At 67.6% G+C, this 27,780-nt stretch overlaps 5 protein-coding genes across 5 annotated transcripts in view; 3 read left to right on the forward strand and 2 right to left on the reverse strand.

Moving 5' to 3' along the window:
- The first annotated feature begins 1,932 nt into the window (after positions 1-1,932).
- On the forward strand, positions 1,933-5,551 carry TLX2 (T cell leukemia homeobox 2). Its single transcript, XM_031588676.2, has 3 exons — positions 1,933-2,347; positions 4,838-5,075; positions 5,228-5,551. The coding sequence occupies exons 1-3, from the start codon at positions 1,948-1,950 to the stop codon at positions 5,442-5,444; spliced, it is 855 nt and encodes a 284-aa protein (XP_031444536.1). The 5' UTR covers positions 1,933-1,947; the 3' UTR covers positions 5,445-5,551.
- Positions 5,552-6,674: 1,123 nt separating this feature from the next.
- LOC149918339 (alpha-internexin-like) lies at positions 6,675-12,177 on the forward strand. The gene is made up of 3 exons (XM_090140021.1): positions 6,675-7,063; positions 7,381-7,505; positions 7,579-12,177. The coding sequence occupies exons 1-3, from the start codon at positions 6,809-6,811 to the stop codon at positions 7,628-7,630; spliced, it is 432 nt and encodes a 143-aa protein (XP_089996147.1). The 5' UTR covers positions 6,675-6,808; the 3' UTR covers positions 7,631-12,177.
- LOC116225955 (interleukin-12 subunit beta-like) lies at positions 8,422-10,359 on the reverse strand. Its single transcript, XM_090140118.1, has 6 exons — positions 10,290-10,359; positions 9,883-10,104; positions 9,442-9,550; positions 9,195-9,376; positions 8,943-9,091; positions 8,422-8,580 (listed from the first exon to the last, which is right to left on the reverse strand). Exons 1-6 carry the CDS (start codon positions 10,357-10,359, stop codon positions 8,422-8,424), a joined length of 891 nt encoding a protein of 296 aa, XP_089996244.1.
- A 19-nt stretch (positions 12,178-12,196) lies between the features above and the next one.
- On the reverse strand, positions 12,197-18,610 carry DQX1 (DEAQ-box RNA dependent ATPase 1). The gene is made up of 12 exons (XM_031588057.2): positions 18,502-18,610; positions 17,713-18,004; positions 15,850-16,043; positions 15,272-15,647; positions 14,753-14,992; positions 14,447-14,546; positions 14,186-14,344; positions 13,845-14,036; positions 13,629-13,754; positions 13,240-13,430; positions 12,964-13,154; positions 12,197-12,728 (listed from the first exon to the last, which is right to left on the reverse strand). The coding sequence occupies exons 2-12, from the start codon at positions 17,992-17,994 to the stop codon at positions 12,548-12,550; spliced, it is 2,232 nt and encodes a 743-aa protein (XP_031443917.2). The 5' UTR covers positions 17,995-18,004; positions 18,502-18,610; the 3' UTR covers positions 12,197-12,547.
- Positions 18,611-19,101: 491 nt separating this feature from the next.
- LOC116225614 (dedicator of cytokinesis protein 2-like) overlaps positions 19,102-27,780 on the forward strand; it is a 52,692-nt gene continuing 44,013 nt past the window's right edge. The window contains exons 1-16 of the mRNA XM_031588056.2: positions 19,102-20,258; positions 21,554-21,637; positions 21,735-21,775; positions 21,927-21,982; positions 22,051-22,147; positions 22,225-22,373; positions 22,664-22,799; positions 22,907-23,061; positions 23,173-23,254; positions 24,182-24,317; positions 25,105-25,180; positions 25,649-25,728; positions 25,964-26,089; positions 26,302-26,426; positions 27,064-27,162; positions 27,296-27,368. Coding sequence (XP_031443916.2) covers positions 20,216-20,258; positions 21,554-21,637; positions 21,735-21,775; positions 21,927-21,982; positions 22,051-22,147; positions 22,225-22,373; positions 22,664-22,799; positions 22,907-23,061; positions 23,173-23,254; positions 24,182-24,317; positions 25,105-25,180; positions 25,649-25,728; positions 25,964-26,089; positions 26,302-26,426; positions 27,064-27,162; positions 27,296-27,368 — 1,558 coding nt within the window. The 5' untranslated portion in view covers positions 19,102-20,215. The remainder of the gene's footprint in view (positions 20,259-21,553; positions 21,638-21,734; positions 21,776-21,926; positions 21,983-22,050; positions 22,148-22,224; positions 22,374-22,663; positions 22,800-22,906; positions 23,062-23,172; positions 23,255-24,181; positions 24,318-25,104; positions 25,181-25,648; positions 25,729-25,963; positions 26,090-26,301; positions 26,427-27,063; positions 27,163-27,295; positions 27,369-27,780) is intronic.

The raw sequence follows: 27,780 nt of genomic DNA on the forward strand, positions 1-27,780 counted from the left end.
CCGGCGTGGGTGGTGTGTGTGTGTGTGTGTGTACACGGGGGGGGTTGTGTGGGCACGAGAGGGGAGCATGGGGTGCGTGTGCACACAGCGGGGGTGGGCGCAGCTCCGGATAGTCTGAGTGGGTGCGTGTGCATCGTCACACTGTGCTCTGAGTGTGTCTGCTCGTGTGCGTGCACTGGCGCAGTGCAGGCTGTGCAGGTGGCTCCCTGCATGCGTGTGCAGCTGTGCTGAGCCGTGGGCTGCGTGTGTCTGCGTGCAGCTGTGGGTGTGCACGCGTGGGGGGGTGCCGTGGCGTGGAGCTGGGTGTGAGCACCTCTGTGTGTGTGTGTGTATCCACGCTGCACTCTCTGTGCATTGCTGTGCTGTTCTGCAGGGTGTGCAAACACACGTGTGTGCAGGCTGAGTCCCACCTCGGTGTGTGTGTGTGTGTTTTTGTGTGTTTGTGTGTATGTGTGTGTGCGTGTTTGTGCTCCCCACGCAGCACCCAGCGCAGCCCCACTCCGCATGGAGCAGTGCGTCCCGCTGAGCCCGGCTCCGCCCGGTGCCCCCGAGCCCCGCAGTGCCCCCGGGCCGTGCCGTGCCCCCGGGCCGCAGCAGCTGCTGCTCCCGGTGCCGCCGTGATTTACAGGCGCAGCCCCGGTAATGTCATTTGCCCCAGACCGGTGGCGCCAGGGCGGACGGGCGGCCCCTCCCGCGCCGGCCCTTGCCCCGGGGACGTGACCCGCAGCCCTCGCCCTGAACCGGGACCCGGCACCCATCGGCCCTGACCCACCGAACCCGAGCTCGCGGCCCGGCGCTATCGCGACAGTCGCCAAGGGCCCGGCCTGGTCCGCACTGCCCCGCCTTGACCGCGACAGCCCGATGCGTGCCCGGTGTGCGGGTGGGCGCCGAGCCCGGGGCACCCTCCGTGCCAGATCCGAGCCTCGCGAAGGGGCCCAGCTCTGGGCTCCGTGTCACCGAAGCAGACTGGCCGGGTGCGCGCTGTCGGCAACGGCGGGTCAGCGGTAACCGGGTCCGCACCGCCGGGAGCGGCGGGTGGGAGCAAACGCAGATCTGTGCCCCGGGCGCGGCGGGCGCCGGCTCTGTTTGCTGCGGGGTCGGAGTGGCCACGGTCGGTACGTGCGGACAGCGGCGGCTGCGGGGAACGAAGCACCGGAGAGCCCCGGCGTGGGGGAGCGGCCCGCGCGAACGCATAACGGCACCGGGGCCGCTCCGTGCGCCCTGACACGCGCAGAGGTCTCCGCCCGGAGAACGGGGCGGCTCCGGCACGGCACGGGAGGGCGGGTGGCGGCCGCGGTGCTGCGCTCCGAGCGGCCCGACGGCACCGGACGGGGCAGGGCGGTGCGTGGGGGTGCGCCGCGTCGCTGCCGATGTCACGGTGGGACCCGTCCGCCGTTCCACCGCTCCGAGCCCGGCGACTCTCTGGGCGGCGGGGACCGCGACGCGCCTCCTCCCCCACCGCGGCGCTTCCGACGGACCCCGACAGGAGACCCCGGAGACGCGCTGCCCGCGCCGAGCCGCGGTGGTGCGGGGGATCCCGGCGGGCCGAGGGCCGGGCGGGGGGTGGGGTGGAAGGCCCGGTGCCGAGGCCGGGGAGGGGGCCGGTGCCGGGGCGTGGCCCCGGGATGCGCGAGCCCCCGCCCCAGAGGGCGCGGGCTGTCCATCACGGGGCTCGGCCGCCAATCAGCGGGCGGGCGGCCGAGATTTTGGCAGCTCCAGATGGAGCGGGGCAGAAAAGCGCGTGCAGCCGGGGGGCCCCGCCGCGCCCCGCAGCCCGCAGCCCGCGGCCGCCAGCAGCCGCCTCCGCCGCGGGCCATGCCCCATTCCCTGCCCCGGCCTCGGCCACCGCCCGCTGCCCGCCGCCCCCCCCGCAGCGCCCCGCAGCCCGCGGCCGCCCCCCGCGCCTAGGCGGCCCCGCGATGCCCCGACTCTGAGCGCGGCGGGGCCATGGAGGCGGCGGCGGCGCTGGCGCGGGAGGGCGGCGGCGCGGCCCCCGCTCCCCACGAGCCCATCAGCTTCGGCATCGACCAGATCCTCAGCGGCCCGGAGCCCCCGGGCGGCGCGGGGCCGGCGCGGGCTGCGGGAGAGCCCGACTACCCCGGGCTGTACGGCGGCGGCTACGGCCCCGCCTGCTCGCTCGGGTCCTACAACCTCAACATGAGCATGAACGTGAGCGTGAACGTGACCCCCGCGCCCGCCGGGCCGCCCGCCGGGGTCATCCGCGTCCCCGCGCACCGACCCGCGCCGCCCGCACCTCCCGCCGCGCCGCCGCCGGTGCCGGGGCTGTCGGGGCTCACCTTCCCCTGGATGGAGACCACGCGGCGCATCGCCAAGGATCGGCTCTCAGGTGAGCGCTCCGCTCCGACGGCTCTCGGCGGCACCGACGGCGCGCGGCGCGGAGCGGCGGCTGAACGGGAGCGGGAGCGGAGCGGGGGCAGCGGCTCGGAGCGGGGGAACCGTCCGCGCCGGGCTCCGCTGTGCTGGAAGCGGCTGCGCTCCGCCGGTGCCGCACGCGCGGCTGCCTCCACGGTGCGCCGGAGGCCGCGGAGCCGCCGAACGGTGCCGTGCGGGGGCCGGGCTCCCTCCTAGCCGCCCCGCCCGCCGCGGCACCGGGAAGCGGCCGCCGTCGGGGACCGCGCGCTGCGGCTCCGGGTGGGCGCTGCCCCCGGCGGCCCCGTTCCCCGTTCCCGTTGGAGCCGTAGCTTCGCCGCAGCCGCTCCCTGCGATGTGCCGGGAGGTCCCGCCGTGCTTCGGCCGCGGGCTCCGCAGCACCGATCTGTTACAACCGCGGGGCTGCGGCCCCGGCCCACCGGGAGGAGGGATGCCGTGTGCGGGAATGGGGAGCGAGGACCCCGTGTGGGGTGCGCAGCGATACCCACCTGTGTGTGGGAAAGGGGCTGTATGGGGAGAAAACACCACGCAGCGTCTGCGGGGCTGAGCATCTGGCAATGGGATGGCAGTGAGGCTGTGAGCCCACACTGTGGGGTGACTACGGGGCTGGAATCCTGACAGTGGGGTGTCTATGGGGCTGTGAGCCCACGTTGTGGGGTGTCTGTGGAACTGGGGGCCTGTGCTTTGTGGTATCTGCATGACTGGGGACGTGGCGGGGAGGTGCTGGAGTGGCTGTGAGCCCGTGCCGTGCTGTGGTCGTTGTGCTGGGTTGTGAGATGTGTTGGGAGGAGGACGGGGCTGTGCGAGGTGTGCAGATCCATGTGTGCATGTATGGGGATGGATGCGGGGCTGCTGGATTCCAGGTTTGGGGTGAAGCCGGGGCTGGGGTGTGAGGGAGAGCGGTGGGGTGCGGTGCAGCCAATGGGGCCGTGTGCGGGGTGCTGTGGCTGGAGCTGCTCAGGGTGCTAGGCGAGGGTTCTGTCCCCTCGTGCAGAGTATGCGGGGTGCTGGAGCCCGGTGCTGGGTGCCGGCGGGGTGAGTGAGGGGCTGTGAGCGTGGCTGAGTGCGGCTCCTTCCCAAGATGGCGGCACTGCCACGTCCGCAGCACGGCCCTGTGTGGGGACGAGGGCGGCAGACAAGGCCAGGGCTGCGGGGGCTCTGGGGGCTCTGGAGGCTGCAAGGGCTGGGCCCTGTGGGTTGGGAGGTCTGGGGGTATGGGAGCCCATCCTGGGCACCGTCAGAGCCGGGTTTGCCTCCCAGCCCACCCGTTGGTGATGGAGCGCCGTCCCCGCGCATGGCCGGTGGTGACGTCCCCGTCTCCTGCCTGGCGCCAGCAGTGGGGGGACACGGCGGCCCCTCCCCGGCACGGGGTCTCCCAGCCGTGGCCATCACTCAGCGTTGGAGCCTTGGGGTGATGTTGGGGCTGTCGGCATCTGTTTGCAGTGAGGGGCCGCCCCATGTGGGGAGGGGGCACGGGGGCGTCTGTCCATCCCCCCGACTGTGCGGCTCCACCTGCACCGAGCGCTTCCGCCCCCGCCGCGGGCAGACGCCTTCCCACCACAATGATGGGGTGTGGGGCACGGATGGTCTGTCCCTGGGGCCTGCCATAGGGTCTGCCCCGTGCCCCACAGATGTGGGGTGCTGGAGCCCCATGGCAGCCCCATGGCGGCACATTGACACAGCGCTGCCCATGCGGTGCGGTGTTGGCGATGGCCATAGTGTCCTGGAGCTGTGCCTCAGCCATGGGCCATCAGTGCTGCAAGCACACGGCCCGGCTCTGTCCTCCTCCCGGCCCTTTGCTGCCCTGACGCTCCTGTGGCCTCATCCCCATGTCCCTGTGGGAGGTGGCAGCCCCCTCCCCAACCCCCCCCTCAGCAGCTGCAGGGCGGCCAATCCAGAGGCTGCTGCATGTGAAGGGAAGGAGACATCAGCCACCTCCGATGGCCTCCGGGTTCCATTCCCTCTGCAGGGAGTGCTGGGAGACGGCGGGGCTTCGGCACAGCGCGGTGCTGGGAACAGGGCTGGGTTTGTGCTGCCTGGAGCCCTCGATGACCCTGGGAGTGGGACACTGTGCCGCTCGGTGAAGCTGGGGTCCCGGCTGCTGGATCTGCTTCAGGCTCAGGCCGCAGCCAGAGCCAAGGCAGGAGGTGCACATGAGCCCACTGACCATGTTTTGCGGTGCTGTGTCCTCTGTAGGATCAGGATGCGGGGTATCCCTCCTCGCCCCCTCCCCACAGCTCCCACAGAGCTCCCATTCTGCTCAGCCCACATCCCACCCCGCGCTCAGTGCTGCCAAGGGCTGTGCCGCTCCGGCAGCGCCCTGCAGGATGGTCTTGGCCCCACTCCTTGCCGGTGGCTGAAGTGAGGGATGGGGCTGTGCCGTGCCGTGCCGTGCCGTGCCGTGCCATGCTCCCCAGCACAGCCGCTCACCCCCCTCTGCCCACAGCTGCGCTTTCGCCCTTCGCGGCGACCCGGCGCATCGGGCACCCCTACCAGAACCGCACGCCGCCCAAGCGGAAGAAGCCGCGCACCTCCTTCAGCCGCGTGCAGATCTGCGAGCTGGAGAAGCGCTTCCACCGCCAGAAATACCTGGCGTCGGCCGAGAGAGCCACCCTGGCCAAAGCTCTCAAGATGACGGACGCGCAGGTCAAAACCTGGTTCCAGAACCGCCGCACCAAGTGGAGGTAATGGGGGGGAGAGGGGGTTCACCTGCAGCTCCTCCCGGTGCTGCTTGGCTGCTTTGCCCACGTCCCGGCCCGGCCGGGGCGGTGGAGGTGCTGTCCCCGTGCATCCCCACAGCCCAACCCTCACCCCGCCCCTGGGGCCGTGTGTGCAGGAGGCAGACGGCGGAGGAGCGCGAGGCGGAGCGGCAGCAGGCCAACCGGCTGATGCTGCACCTGCAGCAGGAGGCCTTCCAGAAGAGCCTGAGCCAGCCGCTGCCGCAGGACCCGCTCTGCATGCACAACTCCTCGCTGTACGCCCTGCAGAACCTGCAGCCCTGGGCCGAGGACAATAAGGTGACGTCCGTCTCGGGGGTGGCCTCCGTGGTCTGAGGGCGCTGCGTGGCGGATGGGACCCCCTGTGCCCCTGGGGGCCCCGAACTGATCAGGAGGCGGCAGTGGGAGCTTCAGCCTGGAGGGGTGCGAGGCGGCCCCGACACCCAGCGGCGGGGAGGGGAGGGGGCTGCTGCTTCCTGGTGCCATCCCGAGCGGCAGCCCCCTCCCCACACCACATCCGGGCCCCCTCACTGGTGGAGCAGCAGCCCTGGGCAGGTGGACTCTGAGCAGGTGGACCCCACCCCCCAACTTTCATCCCATGTGCCTCTGCCAGCCGGGAGCCTCTGGGGGGGCCGCCCACCCTGTGCAGCTCCTCAGGACCCGATCCCCCATCAGCAGCTCCACGTGCTGGGGCAGCCCCTAGGCACCCATCCTGCCCAGGGAGGGCAGAAGCAGGGGGTGGCATTGCCCTGGACTCACACATTCCGGGTGCTGGAAACTCACTGCTGCCCCCGTTCATTGTGGGGCAGCGTCCCTCACAAGCATCATCTTATCCGGATGAGTCAGAGTTCATCAGCTTTGGCTTCCAACTGGGGGGTCCCATCGCTGGCCCAGCATTCCCTGCACACCGGACAGATGGAGTTTGTTGGCCACACAGGAGGGGCTCCCGGTGCTCCCAGCCCCCGTCTGCAGTGCTGGGCCTGGACGATGGGCAGACAGTCCCCCCACGTGGCTGTGGGTGGCAGCAGCCCCCCCAGAAGTTGCTCCCGAGGCCACCTCTGCCTCCTCCCCTCTCTGTGTCTCAGTGCAGGGCTGAACTTTTGTTCTGGCACAATGCGGACAATGCGGGCAGTGGCTCTTTTGGGTCACCCAGTGAACTCCCACTCCCCCCGTGTGTCCCAGCAGCGAGGTGCAGCCAGGCCAGGACTCGGGCAATGCAGGGCTGGGCCACGGGACCCCCCCAGCCTGCTCCAGCCCGGGTCTCGCTGCTAATGGGGCGGAGGCCCCGACCCCAACCCTAATCGTGACGCCGATTTTGGCCTTGACCTCCCCGCTGACCCCAACCCGGCCCCTGCTGCCGTGGTGCTGCCAGAACGCGACGGGGCGGACAGAAACCGCCCCGGCAACGGAGGTCATGCACCGGCACCCGCGGGGACCGCTCCCCGAACCGGGACCCCTCGGGACGAACCGGGAGCCTGCGGTGCCGGCGGGACGCTGCCCGCCCCCGTCGGCTCTCGCAGCTCATTGGGTTACGGACCGGGGGGGCAGGCAGCGTCCCGCCGCTCCCGCAGCTCTCCCGGGAGGAGGCGGGGCCGCCGGTGCCGGTTTCCCGACGGCGGGATTGGCTGCGACTCCGTGACGCGGCCCGTCGGACCGGGAGGGGGGAGCCGCCGCCGCCGCGCCGCCGCAGAGCCGCCGGGATGAGCGCGGGCGGCCCCGGCGGGGGGGAGGACGGCCCGGGGGGCTGCGCGCTGGGCTGGTCCGGGCCCCGCTGCTCTCCCCGCTCCCGGGGCGGCGAGGCCGTGCTCCGCGCCCGCGCAGAGGCTGCGGGGTACCGGCGGCTGCTCCGCGCCCGCGCGGCGGAGGTGGAGGCGCTGCGCGGGGCCGTGGGAGCGCTGCATCGGCAGCTGGAGGGGCTCCGCGACCGGCGCAGCGGGGAGCTCGCCAAGTATCAGGTAATGGGGGGGGCGTTGGGGCTGCTCGGGGGGTGGTCGGGAGGTATGAACCAGGGGGTGGTGCGCGATGGGGCTGGAACGGCGGGTCCCGGCGGTGCGGGGTCTCAGAGGGAGGGGAGCGGACGCTTGGGTTGGGGGGAGATGGGTGCGGGGATTGGGGGGCCCCTCGTTATTTGTGGCGTGGGGTCTTGATGGGGGGAGCGCTGCCGCGGGGGTGCAGCCGCAGCTGGGGAACAACGGCGGCTGGGAGGCGGCTGGGCTGGCGGTCCCGGGGTCCGGGTTGGGGTGCCGGGTTGGCGCTGACGGCCCGACCGCAGGAGCGGGTGGCGGAGCTGGAGCGGCAGATCGGCGAAGCGGAGCAGGAGATGGCGCGGTGTCTCCGGGAGTACCCCGCGCTGCTGCGGCTGCGGATGGCGCTGGACGCGGAGATCGCCGCGTATCGGTACGGGGAGGGGGCGCGGGTGGGGGTGGGGCACGCGGCGGTCGCGGGGCTCAGCGGAACCCCTTTCTTGCAGGGAGATGCTGGAAGGGGAGGAGCTGCGCCTGGGTGCCGTGGTACCGCCGTGACGGGGTGCCCAACTCTTCGCTGCGGACCGGGGACCGCCGGGACCCCCCGGGCTCCCGGCACCGGGCTGCTGCTCTGCGGGGCCCTCTGTGCCCCCCCGCCCCTCTGGAGCGCCCTCCACTCCCGAGCCACGGGACTCCCGGAATCCTGGAACCCGGTCCTTCCGGACCCCTTTGCTACGGGAGCCCTGGGCTCCGCAGACGCCCCCGGGAGGCTCCCACTCCCCAGCAGGGCAGCGCTCCGGGCCGCACACTCACCAGCCTCTCCAGAGCGGCAGCAGGGCTGCAAGTCCCGGCCCTGGCCCACGCGGGAGCACCTCAATAAACGCCCCGTGGCATTACCCAGCGCCCAGCGCTCCGTGTGATGGGGCGGCGACACCCGGCAGCTCCCTGTGTGTGGGGCTGCGGCTGAGGCCGTGCCCGGCGCTGCTCCACGGCTGCGTGGTCTGTGGGCCGTTCACTGCCAGGGCTGCCTGGCTGCGGGGTCTGTGCTCGTTCCCACCCGCTGCAGCCCCCGGCTGGAGCTGCCGCCTGGATGTCCTGCAGGATGCTGGGGGAGTGGCGAAGCGGGGGTGGGAACTATAGGGCCCAGAGCCCTGCTCTCCCCCACGCACCTCGACTGAGGTTTTTCACAGAAAAGCCAAGCTCAGCTCTTTTACAGAGGTTAAAAAAAACTGTTTCAGTATAACAGAAGTGGATGGGAATGTCGGCAGCGGGTGGCTCTGGATGCTTCACCCTGGGGGTGCTGCCCTTCAGCCCCCTCAACTCCACACATCCTGAGGGCTGTGCGCCCCTCAGCCCCGCTGCATCCCGGCTGTGTCCACCTCCTGCCATCCGCTCCAGGGGCTCCAGGAGGTGTTGGTGTAGCTGTAGGGGTCCTGGCAGCTGATGCGCACCCGCCGCACGCGCTCCTGCAGGCTCATCTTCTCCGTGCCCTCCACAAAAGTGTCAACCTGCAAAGGGAAGTTTGGTCACAGCCTGGGGAGGAGCACCGGGACAACTGGAGGAGGTGGAGGGGCAGCACCTGAAGCTGGGGGCACAGCTGTCGGGGGCTGCAGTTCTTCCCCCCTCTCTTTCCCTTCCCCAGGCGGTGATGCTGCCTCACTTGGGCAGTGTTGGGGGAAAGCAGAGGTGACAGCTGGTACGATTTCCTAACCCCCCACCCCCCAGGGGTCGCTGAGCACTGCTCCTAACGATGCTGCTGTACTGAGGGAGAGGCCAGGTGGTGGTTTTGGGAGTGCGGGCAGAGGGAGGCTGAATGCAGAGCGGTGTGGGTGGGGAACAGTGGGGGTGCGGGCAGCCTGCCCCCCATTACCTTGGTGCCGTTGGGGAGCTCGTACTGCAGCCAGTAGAGGAGGGCGAAGTAGGACTTGGGGAGCGGCCAGGAGGCCGGGGGGGCCCAGGCCAGGTGGATCTGCCCCTCCTGAAGGTTTGCAGTCAGCGCCTGCGGGGGGTCGGGCCGCACTGCGGGCAGCAGAGCACAGCGGGACTCAGCGTGGAGCTGCGGCCCGCTGGGGTTCCCAGCACCTCGACTTCCACCCTGGGGACATCTGTGGGCTGAGCTCACCGATATCACGGACAAAGAAGTGGATGGAGAAGTTGAGGAAGGAGGTGTCTGAGATCCCCTCGAAGCGCAGCTGCAGCGGGTGCAGCTCCTCTGCGAAGGGGCAGAAGGAGGGGTCTGTGAAGTTGGCGTTGAACCGCCCGCCGTGCCCAGCTGCTGGCACCCAGTTCCCGACGGAGCCATCGCTGTGCAGGAAGGCAGTGTGAGCGTGGGGAGCCCGCGGGGCCGGGCTGGGGGCTGTGATACCCACCTGTGTGTGAGGCGGGCGCGGAAGATGGCAGAGTGGGGCCCCATCCAGGAGCAGCGGAAGGAGCCGCGGTAGGAGTCAGCCTGGCAGGAGGCGTCCCTGGCCTCCTCTCCTGACAGGACCGGGGACAAAGGGTTGGGGTCTGCGGGGCTGAGCTGTGTGCCCCTTCCTCAAACCATCCCACACAGCCCTGCCTGTGTGCATCCTCCTACCTGCAGGCTGCAGCACGATCTTCCCCATACCCGTACCGCGTGTCAGGCAGGTCCCCTGCCTGCCCCCACACTGGTTCCATCCATCCCCACCCTTCCCCATCACTCCATGTCTGTCTCCACCCCGTCCCATCACCCCACGTCTGCCCATCCTGCCCAACATCGCACATCCCTCTCCACCCCTCTCTCCTGTCCCCGTGCCCCCATCATCCCACACCCCCCCAGCCCCAGGTACCGCTGTCCCCGACCACCACGTAGGTGCTGTCCAGCAGGACGCCGCCAGCCCAGCAGCTGTAGTTGCCGGTGGCCGGCAGGTCCAAGCCGAGGATGGTGAGAGTCTGTCCCTCGGCCACAAGCTCAGCCATTGGCTCCGGCTCCCCGTTCTGTGTCCAGGTCACCTGCAGCTTCGAGGTGTTGCATTTCACCACCACGTCCTTGTTCAGGTTCCCCACCAGAACTGGAGATGAAGTGCAGAGGCTGCGGTCAGTCTGTCACCTGTGCTGTGGTGGGGCTGGGTGCCCCCCACCCCAGGTACGATTCACCCATGGCTCCCAGCCTGCTCCATCACCCCCTATCCACTCCCCATCCCTCCCTGCACCGAGTGTCCCCCTCTGAACCCCCCCCGGCCCCTCTTGCACTCACACTTTGGGGGGAATGCAGTCAAGGCGTCCGTAAGGGCGATGCACAGCGCCAGGAGCACCGGGACCGGCATCTGTGGGGAGAGGGGCAGCGTGAGGGAACGCGGCGTTGGATCCCGGGAGGAGCGGTGCCGGGGCGCAGCCGTGCCGGGGCGCAGCGGGGTTGGGCAGAGCGAGAGGAGCCGGGGGCAGCGGCTGGGAAAGCACCGCTCGGTGGGCGGTGGGCGCAGCTCCCAGCCCTTCCCGGCACGGCCCCGGGCAGGGAGTGCCCGAGTGGGGCAGCGCTTTTCCGGCTCCCCGTCGCCCCCCAGAGACCCCTCCGCCTACCTCTGCGTGCGCTGCTCCTGCTGGCTCTGAGGGTCGGGAGCTGCCGTGTATATACCGAGCCGCGACCCCGCGGGGCTGCCCCAAGGTGAAGGCAAACCGCAGCAGCATCACAGTTCTTAGAAGAGGAGAAAACGGTGCAGGGCGGAGCTGAGGATCGGTACCCGCGATCGGCTCCAGCCCTGCCGGCCTCGGTGCGAGCCCTGCTTGGAGCGGGGACACCGTGAGCACCACGCTGTGCCCTGGGCCGAGGGGCAGCGCGGAGCCGCCCGGAGCGATGCTGGAGCTCCTCCGGTCCCGGCTCCCACCGGGTGCCCTCCAACACTGGGATCCATAGGGCAGGATTTTAGGGGGGGCACGTCCAGGAGAGCAGGGAAGGGATGACAGAGCCTGTGGCAGTGCCCAGCTCGGGGGTGTGCACCCAGGGAATGGTCTGGCGATGACCCCCGCCAGCACTGGGCAAGGGTCAGGGTGCACTCCAGGTGGGAGCATCCCCCATCCTAACCTACACTCTCACACAAGTGAAGGGGAGCCCTGTAGCCCAGAGTGAATTGTCCCCATTCTGACAGCATAGGATAGAGGACAGGTTGGAGCTGCCATCCCCAGCTAGGAGCAGGGACAGCTTTCACCACACAAATTGGCTCCAGCACTGAAAGGGAGGCAAACGTGGGGCAGGAACAGGGGTGGATGGAGATGAGGGGCAGCAGATGGGGGGGATAGGGAAGAGGGGCAGCAGCCCCGGGCAGGGCATGTCTGCAAGTCTCCATCCTAGGAGTAGAGCAGAGCCAGGCTGGGGAGGGCAGGGGACATAGGCTATCCTCATCACTCCTGGTCATGTGCTTTCTGGGGTTCCTAGAAAGTGAGGGGGAAGTTCAGGCACTGATGTGGCTGTGGGGAGGCTCAGTCACCACCCTTCCGCTCAGCCTTCGAGGTGCTGTGATGGAGGATGGAATCCCTGGGCCCCTTCCTGGGAACAGCAGAGCCCTATGCGTGGGCCAGAGGCAGGAAGAGGGTAGAGCCTGATCGGTGCTGGGACCCTCAGCCTTTGCTTGCCAGCCCCAAACTCAGTGCGATGCAGGATTGGGACCTGCTGGGGGGCTGGAGAACCCTCTGGGGCAGGAAGGGGGACCTTGAGGACAGGGAAGGACTGCAGCAACTCCCCCCAGAGCATCACCCCATCCCTCCTGAGGGGGAGCAGGGAGCTGGAATAGGGAGCCGGCTGCTCGCCTCCCCCACCCACCGCAGCTTCCCCTTCACTTCTGTAGAAAAAGAACTGCGGAGGGGAACATTTGATGCAAATGCCAGGGCTGCCCCTCGCTGTAACCGGGACAGCAGCACGGTACCCAGAATTGGAAGCATGAGGTGAGCAAAAGCACCATGCATCATGCTTCCAATCACAGGGCAGGGTCAGTGCTGGGCTCACAGAACGGCCCTCAGGGGCACACAGAAGCTGGTGGGGAGCCTCGGACGGCAGGGTGCTGGGGAGGGGTAACGGAGCCCACCCTGTCCCGAGCCCTTTGCAGTGCAAACACTACACAAAGCCAGGAGTAAAGGTCACAAAACTTTATACAGGAAAAATTCACAAGCGGCCCCATCGCTCCTGAGGAGCTGCCCCCTGCATCTGGGGAGTGAGACAGGCAGGGCCCGCGACCTCAGCCCTGCGGCCCACAGCCCCATCCAGCCTGGCCTTGAACCCCCCCGCCCCCCCAGGGATGGGACATCCACAACCGCTCCGGGCAGCCAATTCCAGCACGGGAATTGGGAGAAGTGCACGGCTTCGTCCCCGGGGAAATCACCAGGGGCCGGTCCTGCAGCCGGTGGCAGGGCAGTCCCCGGGCAGCGCTCGGCCCCTCGCAGCAGCACAGTGTCCCCAGACCACCCCGCTGTCCCGGCCCAACCCGGGCAGCCCCGCGGCCGGGGGGCTCCGGCGGCTCCCTCTCATTGCAGCACGCAGACGTCCCGGTTCTCGTCCTCCCCCCCGGCCGCCTCCTCCAGCGGCTCGGCCACCTCAGGGACGTCCTCTGCCGCCACCACCTTCTCCCGCAGCTCCATGAGCAGATCGCGGCTCTCGCTGGGCGGCAGGTTGCTCAGGTAGTACTGGGGTGCCAGCTCCACCAGCCTGCGGGGACACGGGGACGGGAGATCAGGGAGGGGGGCTGGCCCCAGGGGTGGGAGCTGGGGGCCAGACGCGGTAGGGGCAACGCTGGGAGCAGCCTCCCACAAATGGGAACCCCTCGTGAATGGGAACGGCCCCCGTCTGCCCCCCGAGGCCAGGCGTCGTCCCAGGGCTCTGCTGCAGCGCTGGAGCTGCACGTGGGCGCAGCCCGGACCCTCCCCAGCCCTCAGATCCTCACATCTGGGGCTGGATCTCCGATGCCACGCGGAGGCAGTTGTCTTGCGAGATGGTGAACTCGTGGTAGAGGACCCAGGGGGGCGGGCGCTGGGGGGGCTGTCGCAGCAGGTAGCAGCAGGAGGAGGGCAGGTGGGCCACGTGTTTGTGCGTCAGCATCACGTAGTTGCCGGAGCCATCGATGTCCCGGGCTACCTGGGGAGCGAGAGGGAGGCGAACGGCGCTGCCCGGCAGTGCCCCTCATCCCACGCAGCCGGGCCCCTCGCGGCCCCCAGCCCACCTTGAGGAAGTAGCCCGAGATGAGCGCCCTCTGGATGTTGAGCACGTTGGCGTCGGTGCCGAAGGCGGGGGGTGAGACGGGGAGCTCAATGCGCTGCATCACCTCCAGCAGCTCTGCCCGTACGATGCCCGCCAGGCGCAGCGCCTCGCTGCTCAGCGCGTGTTTGCGGCACCAGCCCTCATCCATGTTGTCTGCGGGGAGAGAGGGGTCAGCAGTGCGGGACAGGGAACGCGTGAGAACCCCGCGCTGGGGCTGGGACCCCTCGGAGCCAGGCTGAGGCTCTGTGGTGCTGTGCTGAGCACAGGAGAAGCAAAGGAAGAAGCAAAGGAGCCGTGGGATGTGTGCAGGGGTCCCGCCTGGCCCCAGTCATGCCCCTGCCTGGCACTCACGCTGCTGGAAGGCATTGAAGATATTGATGAGGGTGAAGTGGTCTCCATCTGGGTGGAGCAGGGCCCGCCGGCGTGCGGTCACAGCCTCCTCGAGGCGTGTGGAAGGAGTCACAAAGCAGGGGGGAGCTGGGGACACACAGAGGTCACCGCGTGGGGCTGGATCCCGGGGGCTGCATCGTGCCCCTGGCCAGCAGCAGAGCGGCACCCACCCCGTACCTGTGAGCATGGCAGCCAGGCTGACCATCTCGTCCACGCAGTCGAACTCGCAGGAGGCGATGAGCGCCTTGGCCAGCTGAGGGTCCAGGGGGAATTCCGACATGATGATCCCCACCTCTGACAGGTTCCCATCATCATCCAGGGCAGCCAGGTAGTCCAGGTCCTCCAGCGCCTGCATCAGCGACTCAGGGGCTGGGGCAGGAGGTCAGACAGCTGACAGTGCCGCCAAGGGCAGGTGGCCCTGCCGCTGTGGACACTTCCACCCCTTTCCAGAGGGAGTGTGGACCACGGCTGGCCCCAGCTCTCCTCCCCACCCCCACCGCACTCCGTCTCAGCCCCACCTGGCCTGTCAAGGAAGTCGCACTGGCCCATGTCAGCGATGTCCAGGCGCTTCAGCAGCAGCACGAGGCGGCTGAGGCTGGTCTCACTGACGTGGGGCGCGGGGCTGGGAGGCAGGCGCTGCTCATAGAAGGCCTCTGAGTACAGGCGCAGGCAGGTGCCTGTGGGAGAGGGGCTGTGAGCAGGGGCAGGGCAGCACACCGCCCTGCTGGAGCCACACGCCAGCACCCATTGCTCCCCATGTGCCCTGAGGGGGGGCTCACCTTGGGGGCTGCCAGCAGCTCGCTGCATGCGTGACTCTGCCTGGCTCCTGCTGATGGGCCGCAGCACCTGGGACTCTGCACGGATCCGGGGGTTGTAGACCTGCAGGGTGAGCCCATGGGAAGGGACCACAGGTGAGCCCCTGTCTATGCCAAAGCTCCCCCATCCCCGACAGTGCAGAGCAGGGTCTGGGCTGTGTCTCCAGGCAGGCAATAGGATGAGCAGATGATCTCGAACCCAGACCCCCTTCCCATGCTCTCAGCTTGCCTCAGGGCAGAGCCAAGCTCCCCATCCCCAACCCCACTCACACTGCGCAGCTCCAGCCCCGTGTCGATGACAAAGCCCACAGATCCCAGAGAGAAAGACGAGTCTCCAAGCCAGTGGGTGACGACGACCCGCCGCTCCCAGCTGCCTTCCTCCGGTGCCTCATACACCTTCTGTGCTGCACGGCCCACGCCGGGGTGCAGGGGCAGCACCAGTAACGGGCCCAGCCCCGGGTTCAGTGCCACAGCTTCAGTCTGGATGGCCCTGCAGCACTCAGTGATCTCCTGCAGGAAGGACAGGGCCACGAGTGATGTCGCAGCAGTGCCCAGAGGATATCCACAAACCCTAAACAGGGCTGTGCCCACCTGGCTGCCCTGGGGGAAGACCTTGGGCCCTACTGTGCCCACAGCTGAGTTGCCCCAGCCCAGAGGACATCCCAAGCTCCCATCTCAGTCAGGGCTTCCCTAGGAACTACAGACAGGGAACCCCTCCAGCCCTCCTGCCCCACGCCGGTGGCACAGGGATGCCCCAAATGCCTGAGGCATGGAGTATTGCAGCCCCACCTGCTCGCTGGCCAGGAAGAGGAGGACGTGGCCGGGCTCCTGCCGCCGGTGGATGTCCAGCACAGCCTGGCAGGCTGCTGCGACGCGGCCGTGGGCTGGGACATCCCTGTAGAGCAGCTGTGGGGACGGCCCCGCTCCGGGCACCCGCACCACAGGGGGATCCCCACAGAAGGCGCGCAGTCGCTCCTCCATGGCCGGGGAGGTCACCACCACCACCTTCAGCTCCGGGCGCTGCTGCAGGACGTCCTTCAGCAGCCCCAGCAGCACATCCGTGGGCACCGTGCGCTCCTGGGCCTCGTCCAGCACCACCACCCCGTACTGCCGCAGCAGGGGGTCCGACATCATCTCCCGCAGCAGCATCTCGTCCGAGCAGAACCTGCGCGGCCCGGGCCCGTCAGGGGGTGGCTGTGCCTGCAGACATCCCCAGGGGAGCGTGCCTCTCCCACCCAGCGCTCGCCCTGCCTGGCTCCCTTAATGAGGCCAGGGGGGATTAAACGATTACGCCGCGGCCAGGGAGCTGAGCGGGATTAGAGCGGCACTGCCGGCACCGTGCAGCACGAGGCCCCCCATCCCCGCACCTCAGGATGGTCTCCGTGGTGCAGCAGTCCTCGTGGGGGACGCAGTAGCCAACCTCGTGGCCCAGGTTCAGGTCCATCTCATCGGCCACGCGCAGCGACAGGCTGAGGGCGGCCAGGCTGTGGGGCTGGGTGCAGGCCACCAGGCCATGTGCAAACTGCAGGGACAGGGCGTAATCGGCGCACCACTGCGGGACCTGCGAGGGGACGGTGCTGGTCGGTGGCCTGGGAGCTCCACACCCACCCTGAGCACTGCAGCCCCGGTGCCGGAGGACCTCCCGCAGCGGAGCAATGCAGGGGCACCCAGCACCTCTCACAGGCGCTCCTTCCCTGGTAATGCTGCACCTGCACCCACCGTTGCCTTTGCAGTGAGCTGCACAGCCTCATCACCCTCTGTCTAGAGCTTTCTGCCTGATCCTTGCATTAAACACATCGGACAACCACCCTCTCCATCTCTATCTCATTGCTTCTTACTCCCACTCAAGTCTTGGCTGCTCACTTCTTTCCTAGCAGGGAAATTATTCCTCCTCTCATCACTCCCCATTGCCTGTTTCCACATGTTTCCAGTCCCGCTATGCTCAGTATGAGTATGTACCCCAGTCCATGTTAGATGGGGCTCCTCTGAACCAGCCCCTTACTCCCTTCCTGTAGCCAGATACACCTGCTATTTAACTGCAACACACCGGGCTCCTTGCCCACATCCTGCACCACGCAGTACCTGCAGGCAGGTGCCCTCGAGTGGCAGGGATCTGCTCCCATAGCCACACACAGCTCTGCAGGGACCACAGCCCCCAGCCCTGTGCCTGGCTGTGCCCACAGGTGGGCCCAAGCGTGACAGGGCCCCCTCGGATCACTGCTGTGCACAGCTCAATGCCCCCTCCTCACAAGGACTGGCACAGAGCACAGTCAGCCACAGAAACAGCAAAGGGACTGCTGTCCCAACAGCAAAGCCTGAGCATCAGCTCTTCCCCCTTTGGGCAGAACACCAATCTGCAGCGTGCTGGCACGCCGAGGCATGGGATCAGATGCTCCGTGTCAATCACGTTGTGTCTCCCCGTCTGCTGGAGATGTGGTGGTTTCACGACCCACATGGTGTCTGCACCTGAGGACAGCCCAGCCCCAGGGCTACCAAGCACTGTGTGAGGCCCCTAAGGGGGGCTCCTCGCTGGGCTGTGCCTCGTGCTGAACCTCAGCTGAGCGCTGCAGCACAACTGCACCCAGTGGCTCAGAGCCCTGCAGCCAACACCCTGATAAACCCAGCGACCGGCAGCTGCTGAGCTTTGATCCAAACAGCAACCAGCCCCGTGGAGGCCCATGGTTACCCCTGCAGCTTCCAGGCGATACCTTCACAGGTCAAAGTCTGCATGACGACACCCTCAGGTGTTGTGTCAAAGGAGCACAGATGGGACACGCTACCCCTGCTCCATGGGGAGGCCCGATCCTGGCACCATGTGCCAGCTATCGTCCAGACTGACCATCCCTGACCATCACACTGAGCCCAGAAGAGTCCCAACCCTCTCCCAACACACACGTGGCAGTGCCTCCCCAGCTCATGCAGAGGCACTGCCTGAAGCCAGCACTCCTGCCCTGGCACATCCAGCACTGCACTCGGTGCTGTTTGCCCGCCGCAGTGGGGCTGGCAATGCCACGCATGGGGCCATCCGCTGCATCAAGGCCTGCAAGCAGAGCCCAGGGCTGCAGGATGTTCATGCAGCAACAGGATCAGTGTATGGGAAGGCTGCTGCCCCACCACAGGATGCAGCCTCTCCTGACAGCAGCATCACAGCTGCTCCGTGTAGGAGCACCACAGCACAGCACAGCCCTGTGCCCATCTCAGCAGCAGCACGGCCCTGCCCTCCCGCTCACCTGTGTACTCTTGCCTGTGCCAGGGGGCCCGGACACCAACACGATGCCGCTGCTGCCCTCCAGGTGCTCCATGAAGCTGTACTTGGTGGTCCAGACAGGCAGCTCCCGGCGCTGCCGCAGCAGCTCGTAGTAACGTGAGGAGAAGGGCAGGCCATCGTACGGATTCACCTCCAGGTCCCCATCACAGCCCAGGGCTGGGTCCTCATCCTCCTCCTCGTCCTCCAGCACCGAACCGGTGCCATTCTGCTGGGGCGGGGAGCTCGAGGCCCCGCCGGTGGCCATGGCACTTCCACTGCAAGGAGCAGGTGGGAGGTGGCACGGGGACACCCTGATGACTGCAGGGCGTGGGGACAGCGGGGACAGCCTGGGGCTGAGCCACCCTCAGTGGGACGTGAGGGGGTGGGAGGGCCCGGGACAGGGACCGGCACGGCCTGGGTACGGACACAGACGAGGCCGGGCTGGGGCAGAGGGGGACAGGGGCACACAGGGATGGGGGCACGTGGGGATGGGGGCACACGGGATGGGGGCACACGGGATGGGGGCACATGGGGATTGGGGCACACGGGATTGGGGCACACGGGATTTGGGCACACGGGGGCGGAGGGCCGAGGAGCTCAGGCCGGGCCAAGCGACCCGGAGCGCAGTGCACGAATGAGGCCGGGGACAGCCGGGGGTCACCGGACCGCGCCGGAGGGGGATGTGGGCAGCGGGTCGGCCCGAAGCGAAGGGGGCACCGCGGGTCCGTTCGGTTCCGGTTCCGGTTCCGGTTCCGGCCCGGCCGCCGCTCACCTGCGCGCGCCGCCGCCACCTCGGCCCTGCCTGGAGCGGGCGTCAGGTGACCGCGGCGTCGTCACGTGGCCTTCGGCAGCCGCCAATCAGCGCCGCCCCCGCCGCCCGGCGGCGCGCGGCCCGTTGCTAAGGGCGGTGTCTGCGTGGCAACGGGCGGCTCCGGGGGCGGACCGGGAGGCCCGGGTTGCGCGGCCCGCACGGAGCGTGGGGCGCGGCGAGAGCCCGGCTGGCCGGCACCGCTCCGGTTCGGCGTCCCGAGCCCGGCGCCCAGACCGCGGCCCGCGGCTCCCGGCCGCCAGGTGGGGCTGCGGGGCGGCCCGTCCGGCTCCGAGCGGCGGCCGCGGGAGCGGCTCGGCCCGGCGCCCCGCTCGTTCGTAGCGCGGTGCGCCCGTCGGATTCTTATTGCGATTAAAAGCCGAAGGCGCTCGGAGCCGCCTGTATTCCGCTCGGCCGCGCCGTACGAACGCGCCCGGTGTTTCGTGGCGAATCTGCGGATGCGTTTCGTGCCGCAGCGGGCGGCGCCGGGCGCGGAGCGGAGCGGAGAGCGGGGGGCGCCGCGGGGGTCGGCGGGGCGCCGCCTCCGGGAGGGAAACCGCGGCTGCGGCCGGAGGGCAGCGCGGAGCCGTCGGGGGCTGGCCGGCAGGACGGGGCGGTTGATTGTCCTGCTGGGCTCGGCTGGCTGTCCGTCTGCAGCGCTGCTGCCGGGCCTTCAGTACGGAGAGGGTCCGGAGGAGTCACGGAGATGAGCAGGGCTGCGCACAAAGACAGGCTGGGGAGCTGGGCTTGTTCAGCATGGAGAAGAGAAGCTGCGGGGTGAATCATTGCAGCCTTCAGCACCTAAAGGGAGCCTACAGACAGGAGGGGAGTCAGCTCTTGGGAAGGGGAGATGACAGCAGGACGAGGGGAATGGTTGGAATTGAGGGAGGGCAGATTTCAGTTGGATGTGAGGGGGAAGTTGTTTGCTGTGAGAGCGGTGAGGTGCTGGAACAGCTGCCCAGAGAGGCTGTGGATGCCCCGTCCATCCCTGGAGGTGTTCAGGGCCAGGTTGGATGGGGCCCTGGGCACCTTGGCTGCTGTGAAATGCGGAGGTTGGTGGCCCTGCGTGTGGCAGCGGGTTGGAGCTTCATCATCCTTGAGGTCCCTTCCAACCCCGGGCCATTCCGTGACTCTGTGAGCTCCCCGCAAGTGGGGAGCCGGGCGGGCGGGCACCGAGAGCGGAAGGAAGGCGGCGGTGCCGAGCTGTTACTTCCCTGACCGCTGGGTGCTGCAGGAGAGCAGCGCTGGGCTCGGTCCTGCAGGGCTCGGTCCTGCAGAGCTCCGCGCGGCGCTGCGCTGCGCTGAGGGACGGGGGCGGGTTGGCCGCAGCCGGGGGCGCGGACGGCCCCGTGGTGCTCGCTGTGCCCGGGGCTCCAGCCCGCCGTCCTGCTCCGGGCACCGCGGCGTCGCTGGGGTCGGGCGGCTCCGTCGCGGCCGCGGGGCGTGCCGGCAACCGCGCGGCTCGAGTCCTGGCGTAGGCAGCGCGGGAGCGCCGCGCTCGGCCACCCGTTGTCCGGTGGGGCGCCGGGCTGCTGTTGGGCCCCGCGGCGCCCCGCCGGGTGTTGAGGAAGCAGAGGTTTGCACAAGCCGGTGGGCTGCACGTGACCCGGGGAGCAAGGCAGGAGGAACTGCCGGCGCCCCGCGCGGCGCCTCGGGTCCCCGTGCTGCGCGGCTGGCCATGGCCCCCTGGCTGCCCACCAAGGAGGAGAAGTATGGCGTGGGTGAGTGGGGCCTTTGTGGCTGAGCAGGGAGCCAGGGGCTGCGGGGTGAGCAGTGCCGGGTGGGGCGGTGGCGATGCTCAGTAGTGAGAGTCGGGGGCCGGGTCCCCGCCGTGCTGCTGCTGGGTTTGGAAGGTCAGGGGCTGCAGGATCGAGCGTAGAGTGGATGGGGGCTGTGGGGCTGGTGATGGGATGGGCTGGGAGTCACGGAGCCAGGGGCCGAGCACCAGGGCAGAGTGTTGAGGCTGCACCTTTCCGAGGCTTGCTCAGGATCTGTCCTCCCCTCTGTGCTGGGACTTGGGCTCAGCTGCAGGCACATCTGTAGGGATGGTCCCCTGCACGGGGTGCTCGGCTCCTGGACTCTTCAGCTCATTAGTGACCGGTGCCATGGACTGTGCTCGTTTCTGATCTGCCTGTGGGGAGGTGCCTGTGCAGCCCAGAGCCAGCCCTGCCATTTGCCCCTGGGCCAACTTGGGGCTCTGCTCCCAGTCCCTGCTCCTGGTCCCTGCAGCGGCTGTGGCAGAGCCCTGGCAGCCTCAATCCCTGCCCTGGCCCCAGTCAGCCTCCCTGCAGCACCCCGAGGAACTTCTCTTTACACCACTCCTGCCCTCCCTGGTCTGTGCCTCTTCCCCTTTCTGGAGGGACCGTTTCCCAAGGCCCTGCCCTGTGCTGCGGGGGGGTCTGCCAGGGACCCCCTGGGCTTCCCTGTGGGAGGGCTGGGCCTGGCAGGGGGGTGAACAGGACTGGGGCCAGGGGCTGTGCAGGGTCCTCGTGCAGAGAGCAGGAGGGGTCCGTGGGGAGCTGAGGGCCCTCGGAGCTGCGAGGAGCCAGCATGGCCATGGGGCTCCAGCTGGGGGTCCCGGATGAGCCATGCAGACCTGGGAGCACTGCAGTCCCTGGGATGCAGGCTGGAGGTGAGGGGTGAGGTGTGAGCAGGGTCCCAGCAGGGAGCCACCAGCTGCAGGCACATCTGTAGGGACGGTCCCCTGCACAGGGTGCAGCCCGTCCTGTGGTCAGGGCTGCCCCCTCCCGGAGCCGCAGTGGAGTCATCACTGCAAAAATAGCAGCAGGAGCAGAGCGGCTGCTGCTGCAGCAGGAAGCACCCCGTGCTATTGCTCGCCCTGTGTAGGGCTGGGACTCTGTGCCTTGACCCCCAAAGCTCAGGGCTGAGCGATGCCTGGAGAGGTGGCTCTACCCTATGTGGGGGCCGAGTGAGAGGTACATGGCCGCGGGGTCTCTGCTGGGCGGGGGCAGGACGAGGAGCCCCTGCTCACAGCTCCTGGCCCCTCTCTCTGCAGCCGTGTGGAACTTTCCCAGTGCCAACGAGCATCACCTCCCACTGGAGATTGGGGAGACGGTGCACATCCTGCAGGCGTCCGAGGGTAAGGGGTCACAGCTGGGCTGGGGCTGAGCTGCACTCGGACGGGGGTTGTCGGGCCCCAAGCCTGGCTTATGGTGAGCCCCTCCCTTCCCTTGCAGGCTGGTACCGCGGGTACTCGCTCAGGAACAGGGCTGCCCGGGTAGGTGAGGGGCACGGGGGAGGGCTCACCCAGCCCTGGCTGCGGGGGTACCCACTGGGAACACCGAGGGGATGGGGACCCCTGCTGGATGCTCACTCCTCGTGAAGCCCCCGGCCCGTGCCTATGGATAGCAATGATTGCTGCTCCCCAGGGCATCTTCCCGGCCTCGCTGATCCGCCTGAAGGGCGCGGTGGTGGAGCGCAGGGGGTAGGTATGGGGCAGGGGGGCAGCCCCGTGCTGGCAGCGGGCGCTGCAGGGCTCTGTGCCCTCCCCAGGGCGGAGGAGAGCGTGGTGCCCGCCGAGATGCCCATGGTGCAGGAGATCACCACCACGCTGCGGGAGTGGGCCGCCATCTGGAAGCAGCTCTATGTGGTGAGGGGAGGTGGGGGCGGGGGAGCACGGGGACGAGGCGGGGCCGGGGGTGACCCTGCACGCGGTGCTGCCCACAGACAGGGCAGGTGGAGCGGTACTGCAGGGTGAAGCAGATGATGTACGAGCTGATGGAGCAGCGCTCACAGCTGCTCTCGGGTACGCTGCCCAAGGACGAGCTTCTGCAGCTCAAGAAGGAGGTGACCAGCAAGATCGACTATGGCAACAAGTGAGAGGGGAATGGGGCTGTCCTCGTGTCCCCGCTGACCCGGGGTGGCAGGGACAATGCTGCGCACCCCACCTCACCAAGAGCTATTGCTGATGGGCCCGGGTTGGGGCAGAACACATCCCTGGTGCTACTGCTGTTCCCACCCCGCTGCTCTGCTGCCGGCTGTGATCTCCAGGACTGCCCTGCCCCGTGCCGTGCTCACAGCCCCCTGCCTGCAGGTCCTGGAGGGACACACAGCCCCACATATAGCCCAGCCGGGCTCTGGGTCCCAACCTCACCCCCCTCTGCAGGATCCTGGCGCTGGACCTGGTGGTGCGGGACGAGGATGAGAACATCCTGGACCCCGACAGGACCAGCATCATCAGCCTCTTCCAGGCGCACAGAAGGGCAGCACAGACCGTCACTCAGCGCATCCAGGAGGAGACGGTGAGGGTGGCACCGACCCCAACGTGCCACGTGCCCATGGCGCTGCACACAGCCGTGCCCCACAGCCCTGAGCTGCGTGTGGGGCTGAGCAGCCTCATGCTCCGCAGAGCTCGCAGCAGAGCCAGCCGGGCTGCAGCGCACGCCTGGCGGCTTCGCCCTCCCACAGCCTCTATCTCTGCGTGCGCAACTTCGTCTGCAACATCGGCGAGGAGGCGCAGCTTTTCATGGCTCTGTACGACCCGGGAGAGCAGCGCATGATCAGGTGCCGTGCTCCCCCTGCACTGTGGGGCCGGGCTCCCGTCCCTCTGTGCCCACCGTGTCCGTGCGGGGCGCCCCGGCCCCTCTGCGGGCTGCTCACACCGTTCCCTCCCAGCGAGAGCTACGTGATCCACTGGGCCAGTACGGGCGTCCCGCGGGACATCGAGCTGCTCAACAACCTGCGGGCCATCTTCACGGTGAGCCCCGGCCCTCGCCCACCCGCTCTGGGTCTGTGCCTGGGGGGTGGCACGCGTCCTCCCTGCCTTGCTGCATTGCAACACCCCCTCGATGCAGCGCTTGGGATGCACTGGGGCACTGTGTGCACAGGGATCCCCGAGCCTGTCACAGTCCACACCCCCCCCCCATGCATCCCACTCCCAGTTCTGCCCTTCTGCACTCTCTCTCCCGGCTGTCCCGTCCTCCTGTGTCCCACTGCAGGCCCTCTCCCGGCCCCCTGCCCACCCTCACCCCGCCGCCAGGCTCGTCCCGGTTTCGGCTGCCTGCAGGGAGCCGGGCGAGGAGCAGCTCCTGCTGACTGCGCAGGTTTCTGCTGCTCGAGCGAAGCTGCGCTGACCCTCAGGACGGCCCGAGCCATCGATATGCAGATGAGCCGGGAAATCAATGTAAATGAGCAGCATCAGCACTTCCAGCCGCACGGTCCAACTCCCCCAGCGATCGCTCCCCTCCGATCCCTGCCTGCGGCTGGCGCTGCGTCCCTGAGCCGCGTTCCCGTGCCGCAGCCCCACAGGGGCAGTGCCCATGGGATCTGGTCTGACCGGGGTGCCTGCAGTTGGGGTGTATGGCTACTCCCCAGGTCCCATACTGTGTCAGATCTGTCCCACCTCGAGGTGCTGTGCCGTGCTGTCCGTGCCATGGGGACTCCCTGAGGCCATCATCTCTATCAGCCCACACTGTGTTGTGCACACAATCCCCGGCTCCATGCAGCAGCTTTGTGCCCTCTGTGGGGCACAGCAGCAATCCCTGGCCCCAAAAGCAGAGCCCTGCAGCAGCTCTGCACCCCATTAACCGCACCCCCAGTTGTCCTCCCAGGCAGTCGCAGCTCGCCATGCTCTCCTGGCAGCAGAGCGTCCTCACTCAGTGCTCACACCCTGCTGTGTCCCCAGGACCTGGGCAGCAAGGACCTGAAGCGAGAGAGGCTTTTCCTGGTGTGTCAGATCATCCGGGTGGGCCGCATGGACCTGCGTGAGACCCTCAGCCGCAAGCTCAGCACCGGGCTGCGGCGGCCCTTCGGCATCTCGGGTGAGGGGGGCTCGGGGTGGACCCCAGCACCACACCAACCCCATGGGCAGCTGCCATACCCAGACCCCCCCTCACTGCTCTGCCCTGTTCCCTCTGTGCTCACTTTTCCCCTTCGCCATCACTGCACTGGCTGGGATACGCAGGTGGTGCCAGCAGAGCCCCCAGAGCAGGGAGTCCCATGGAGAGGGGAGTGCAGGAGCTCCCCACACGCCACCCTGCCCTGACAAATGCTGCTGCTCTGGGTATTGATCCTCTTTGGTTGGGCTTGGTAGGAAATTATCGATTTTAATTGGCCAATTAGCGTGCACTAGGATCTTGGCCACGAAGTAATTACCAGGTGAATTATTAACATACCGGCAGCTAATTGCGCTCTGAGCTGAGCATGTCTCTGGGGAGGGAGCAGATGGATGGTCCTGGTGCTGAGCTGCAGCGCCCTGTCCTTGCTGCCTGGGGCTGCCACCAGTGTGGCCACACAGACCCTATGGCAGCCCTCCCTGCCATGGCATTGGGTCCACCCCCCACAGAATTGCAGGCACAGCATGAGTTCCTGCCCAGAGCCTCGTGTGTCTCAGTGCCACCCAGCACCAGGGGGCAGAGGGGTTCTTGTGGGATACGGTGACACCCCTGGGAGTGGAGTCTGGGCATAGCAGGATCCGTGCTGGGATACAGGGCAGGGTTGTGGCTGCAGAAGGGACAAAGCAGTCCGTGCATGCGTGCAGGAGGGTTTGGCACAGGGGTCTGTGACAATGGGGCTGCATCCATGGTTGCTGTGTCTATACCATTGCAGTGATGGACATCACTGACATCACCAAGGGGAAGTGTGAGAGTGACGAGGACAAGCAGCACTTCATCCCTGTGCACCTGTAAGTCCCGGGGCTGAGGGCAGGCAGTGCTCTGGTAGCTGGGCTGGCATGGGGACAATGGTGGCACAGGGACAGCGATGACATGGGAACGGCGGTGGAGTGGGGCAGCAGGAGTGCCAGAAACACAGAACAGATACTGCTGGGAGCTTTGGCTTTGCAAAGAGATTGTGCATCCCTGGAGCACTGCGTAATCAGGATTAGGAGCTCTGTGGGGTTAGAAGAAAGGGGATTGGTATGGCCCATGAGTCACTGAGGGATACGGACCTTCCTGGAGCCCCAGTGGGGCTCTGTGGGTGTGAGGGTGTTGTGGTTCATCCCAAACCAGCCTGGGTGCTCTCCTGCACCTCCCTATGGGGGGGCTTTGCAGCAGGTGGGTGGGGAGCTGTGGGGGTCCGATTTGTTTTGCTGTTGTTGGTGGAGAGCAGCAGTGCTGTGTGAGCCCTCCCAGCTCCTCCTGGTGTCTGGCAGGGCAGCCGCTGAAAACGACTTCCTTCACAACATGATCAGGAAAGCAGTGGAGGGGAAGGACATCAACCACAAAGGACAAGGTAGCAGATCCCCCCCCCTCCCCAACCCAGTAAACCTGCAGCAGCCACAGGTTGTGATCATGCTCCTGCATGCAGCAGGGCTGTGGTTGGAGCTGTCCCGGGGATCACTCACCCCAGCACACCTCAGGGCTGTGCCCCTTGGGAGCAGCTCTGGCTGCAGCTTTGCCCCATGGGCTGGCTCGGGCCGGGCTGGTGCCAGCCATGGGGCTGACATCGCTCACTCTGTTCCCCACAGGGTTCTGGTTGTCCCTGAAGATGCTGTGGGGAGACCTGAACCAGGTGCGCAAGGACCACCCGCACCTCGTGGACCGCAGCACGGTGGTGGCACGCAAGCTGGGCTTCCCAGAGGTCATCATGCCAGGCAAGCAGGGAGCAGCACCGTCCTGCTCCATCCTGCAGTGCATCACTGATTCAGGAGATGGGCACAGCAGCAGTGCTCTGCAGGGGTATGGGGAGGGTGGTGGGCATGAGCCTGGTGCATGTGTTGGTGCTGACCTCAAGGCAAGGCAGGGGAGGGTGGGCTGGCAGTGCTGGCTGCAGTGGGACCCGGCTCACTGAGTGCACTGCTTCTAGGGGATGTCCGGAACGACATCTACCTGACACTGGTGCAGGGAGAGTTCGACAAGGGGAACAAGAAGACACAGAAGAACGTGGAGGTGACGGTGTGCGTCTGCGATGAGTCGGGCAGTGTGGTGCAGGTATGGTGAGCAGTGACTGCCCCACGCGTCCCTGAGCAGGAGCAGGAGCAGGGGCGGGGGCAGCAGCTCTGTGCCTGGAACAGCCCTGCTGGCAAAGTGGTGCTCCTGAGGTTGTCCTTCAGCATAAAGTCTTGGGAAGGTGATTGGAAGGGACAGACCCAGCCTCTTCCACCTCCGTGCGCCCGCTGCCTCGTCTCTTTTCCAGAGTGTTTGCTGTCATTGCAAACTGTTATTATCTGGCCTGTGGGAACAGGTTGTTAATTAGCGAGGCGCCTGCTGGGCTTCTGCGGAGATGCAGTCCCCATCTCTTTCTGCCTGTGACAATGAATTTCCCGTGGGGAGGTGGAATTCCAGCCCTGAGCACTACTGGAGGCGCGTGTGTCCCTTCCCACTGCCTCTGGGAGGCTGCGGCAGCGCTGGCTGTGGCAGATGGGGACGGGGCAGTGTGTGGCTGGGAAGGGATGCTCCAAAGCATGTCCCCACACTGCCTGGGCTGTGTGGGAGCAAGGCAGCTGTGGGGGTTCTGGACCTGTCTGGTGCTGTCTGTGCTGGGTTAGCAGGGGTTTGCCTTTGGCGTCCTTTGATCTGTAAGTCATGAGAGGCTTGCTGGGAGCTGACCACAAACATCTCTCTGCAGAATGTGATTTACCACGGGGCGGGAGACAAGCCGGCCAGCGAGTACCGCTCCGTGGTGTACTACCAGCAGCGGCACCAGCGGTGGATGGAGACGGTGAAGGTCTGTGCTGGTCCACATCAAAGCGTGGGGTCTGGACGTGGCAGCTCACAGCCCCACACGAAGCAGGGGGTCAGGACTGGGTGAGTTGCCCAGCCCTTTCCCTGCTGCGCTCATGTGGGTTCTTCTCCCTCAGATTGCAGTTCCCATTGAGGATGTCCACAAGACCCACCTGCGGTTCACCTTCAGGCACCGCTCCTCCAGTGACAGTAAGCACTGCTCTGTGCACTGCTCTGCTCGTGGGCCCGCCGGGCTGTGGTGGAGGGGCTCTGGCTGTGTCTGGGGTTCAGAGGCAGGAGCCACACAAGCAGCCTTTGTCCTGTTGTGCTGTGGGGATGCACCAGGGCTGCTGTGAGACCTGGAAGAAGCGAGCTGCTGTCCCTGGTTTGCTCTGTCCCAGCTGTCATGCAGAGATACAGACCTCGAGATGTCTCTGCCTCTGTACAGCAGCTCCTGGGCTCCGTGCTGACACTGCCTGGGCCTCGTGGCCATGGGCTGCAGGGAGCAGAGGGGCTGCTGTCAGCTGCTTTGCAGAGCTGAGGATCAGGAGGATGGCCGTGAGATGGTGCGGCTCTGTGCACCTTCCTGTGGGCTAACAGGAGTGGGAGCAACCCACAGCTG

Source organism: Phasianus colchicus, chromosome 4 (assembly GCF_987193195.1).
Source record: "Phasianus colchicus chromosome 4, bPhaCol1.hap1.1, whole genome shotgun sequence".
Lineage (NCBI taxonomy): Eukaryota > Metazoa > Chordata > Aves > Galliformes > Phasianidae > Phasianus > Phasianus colchicus.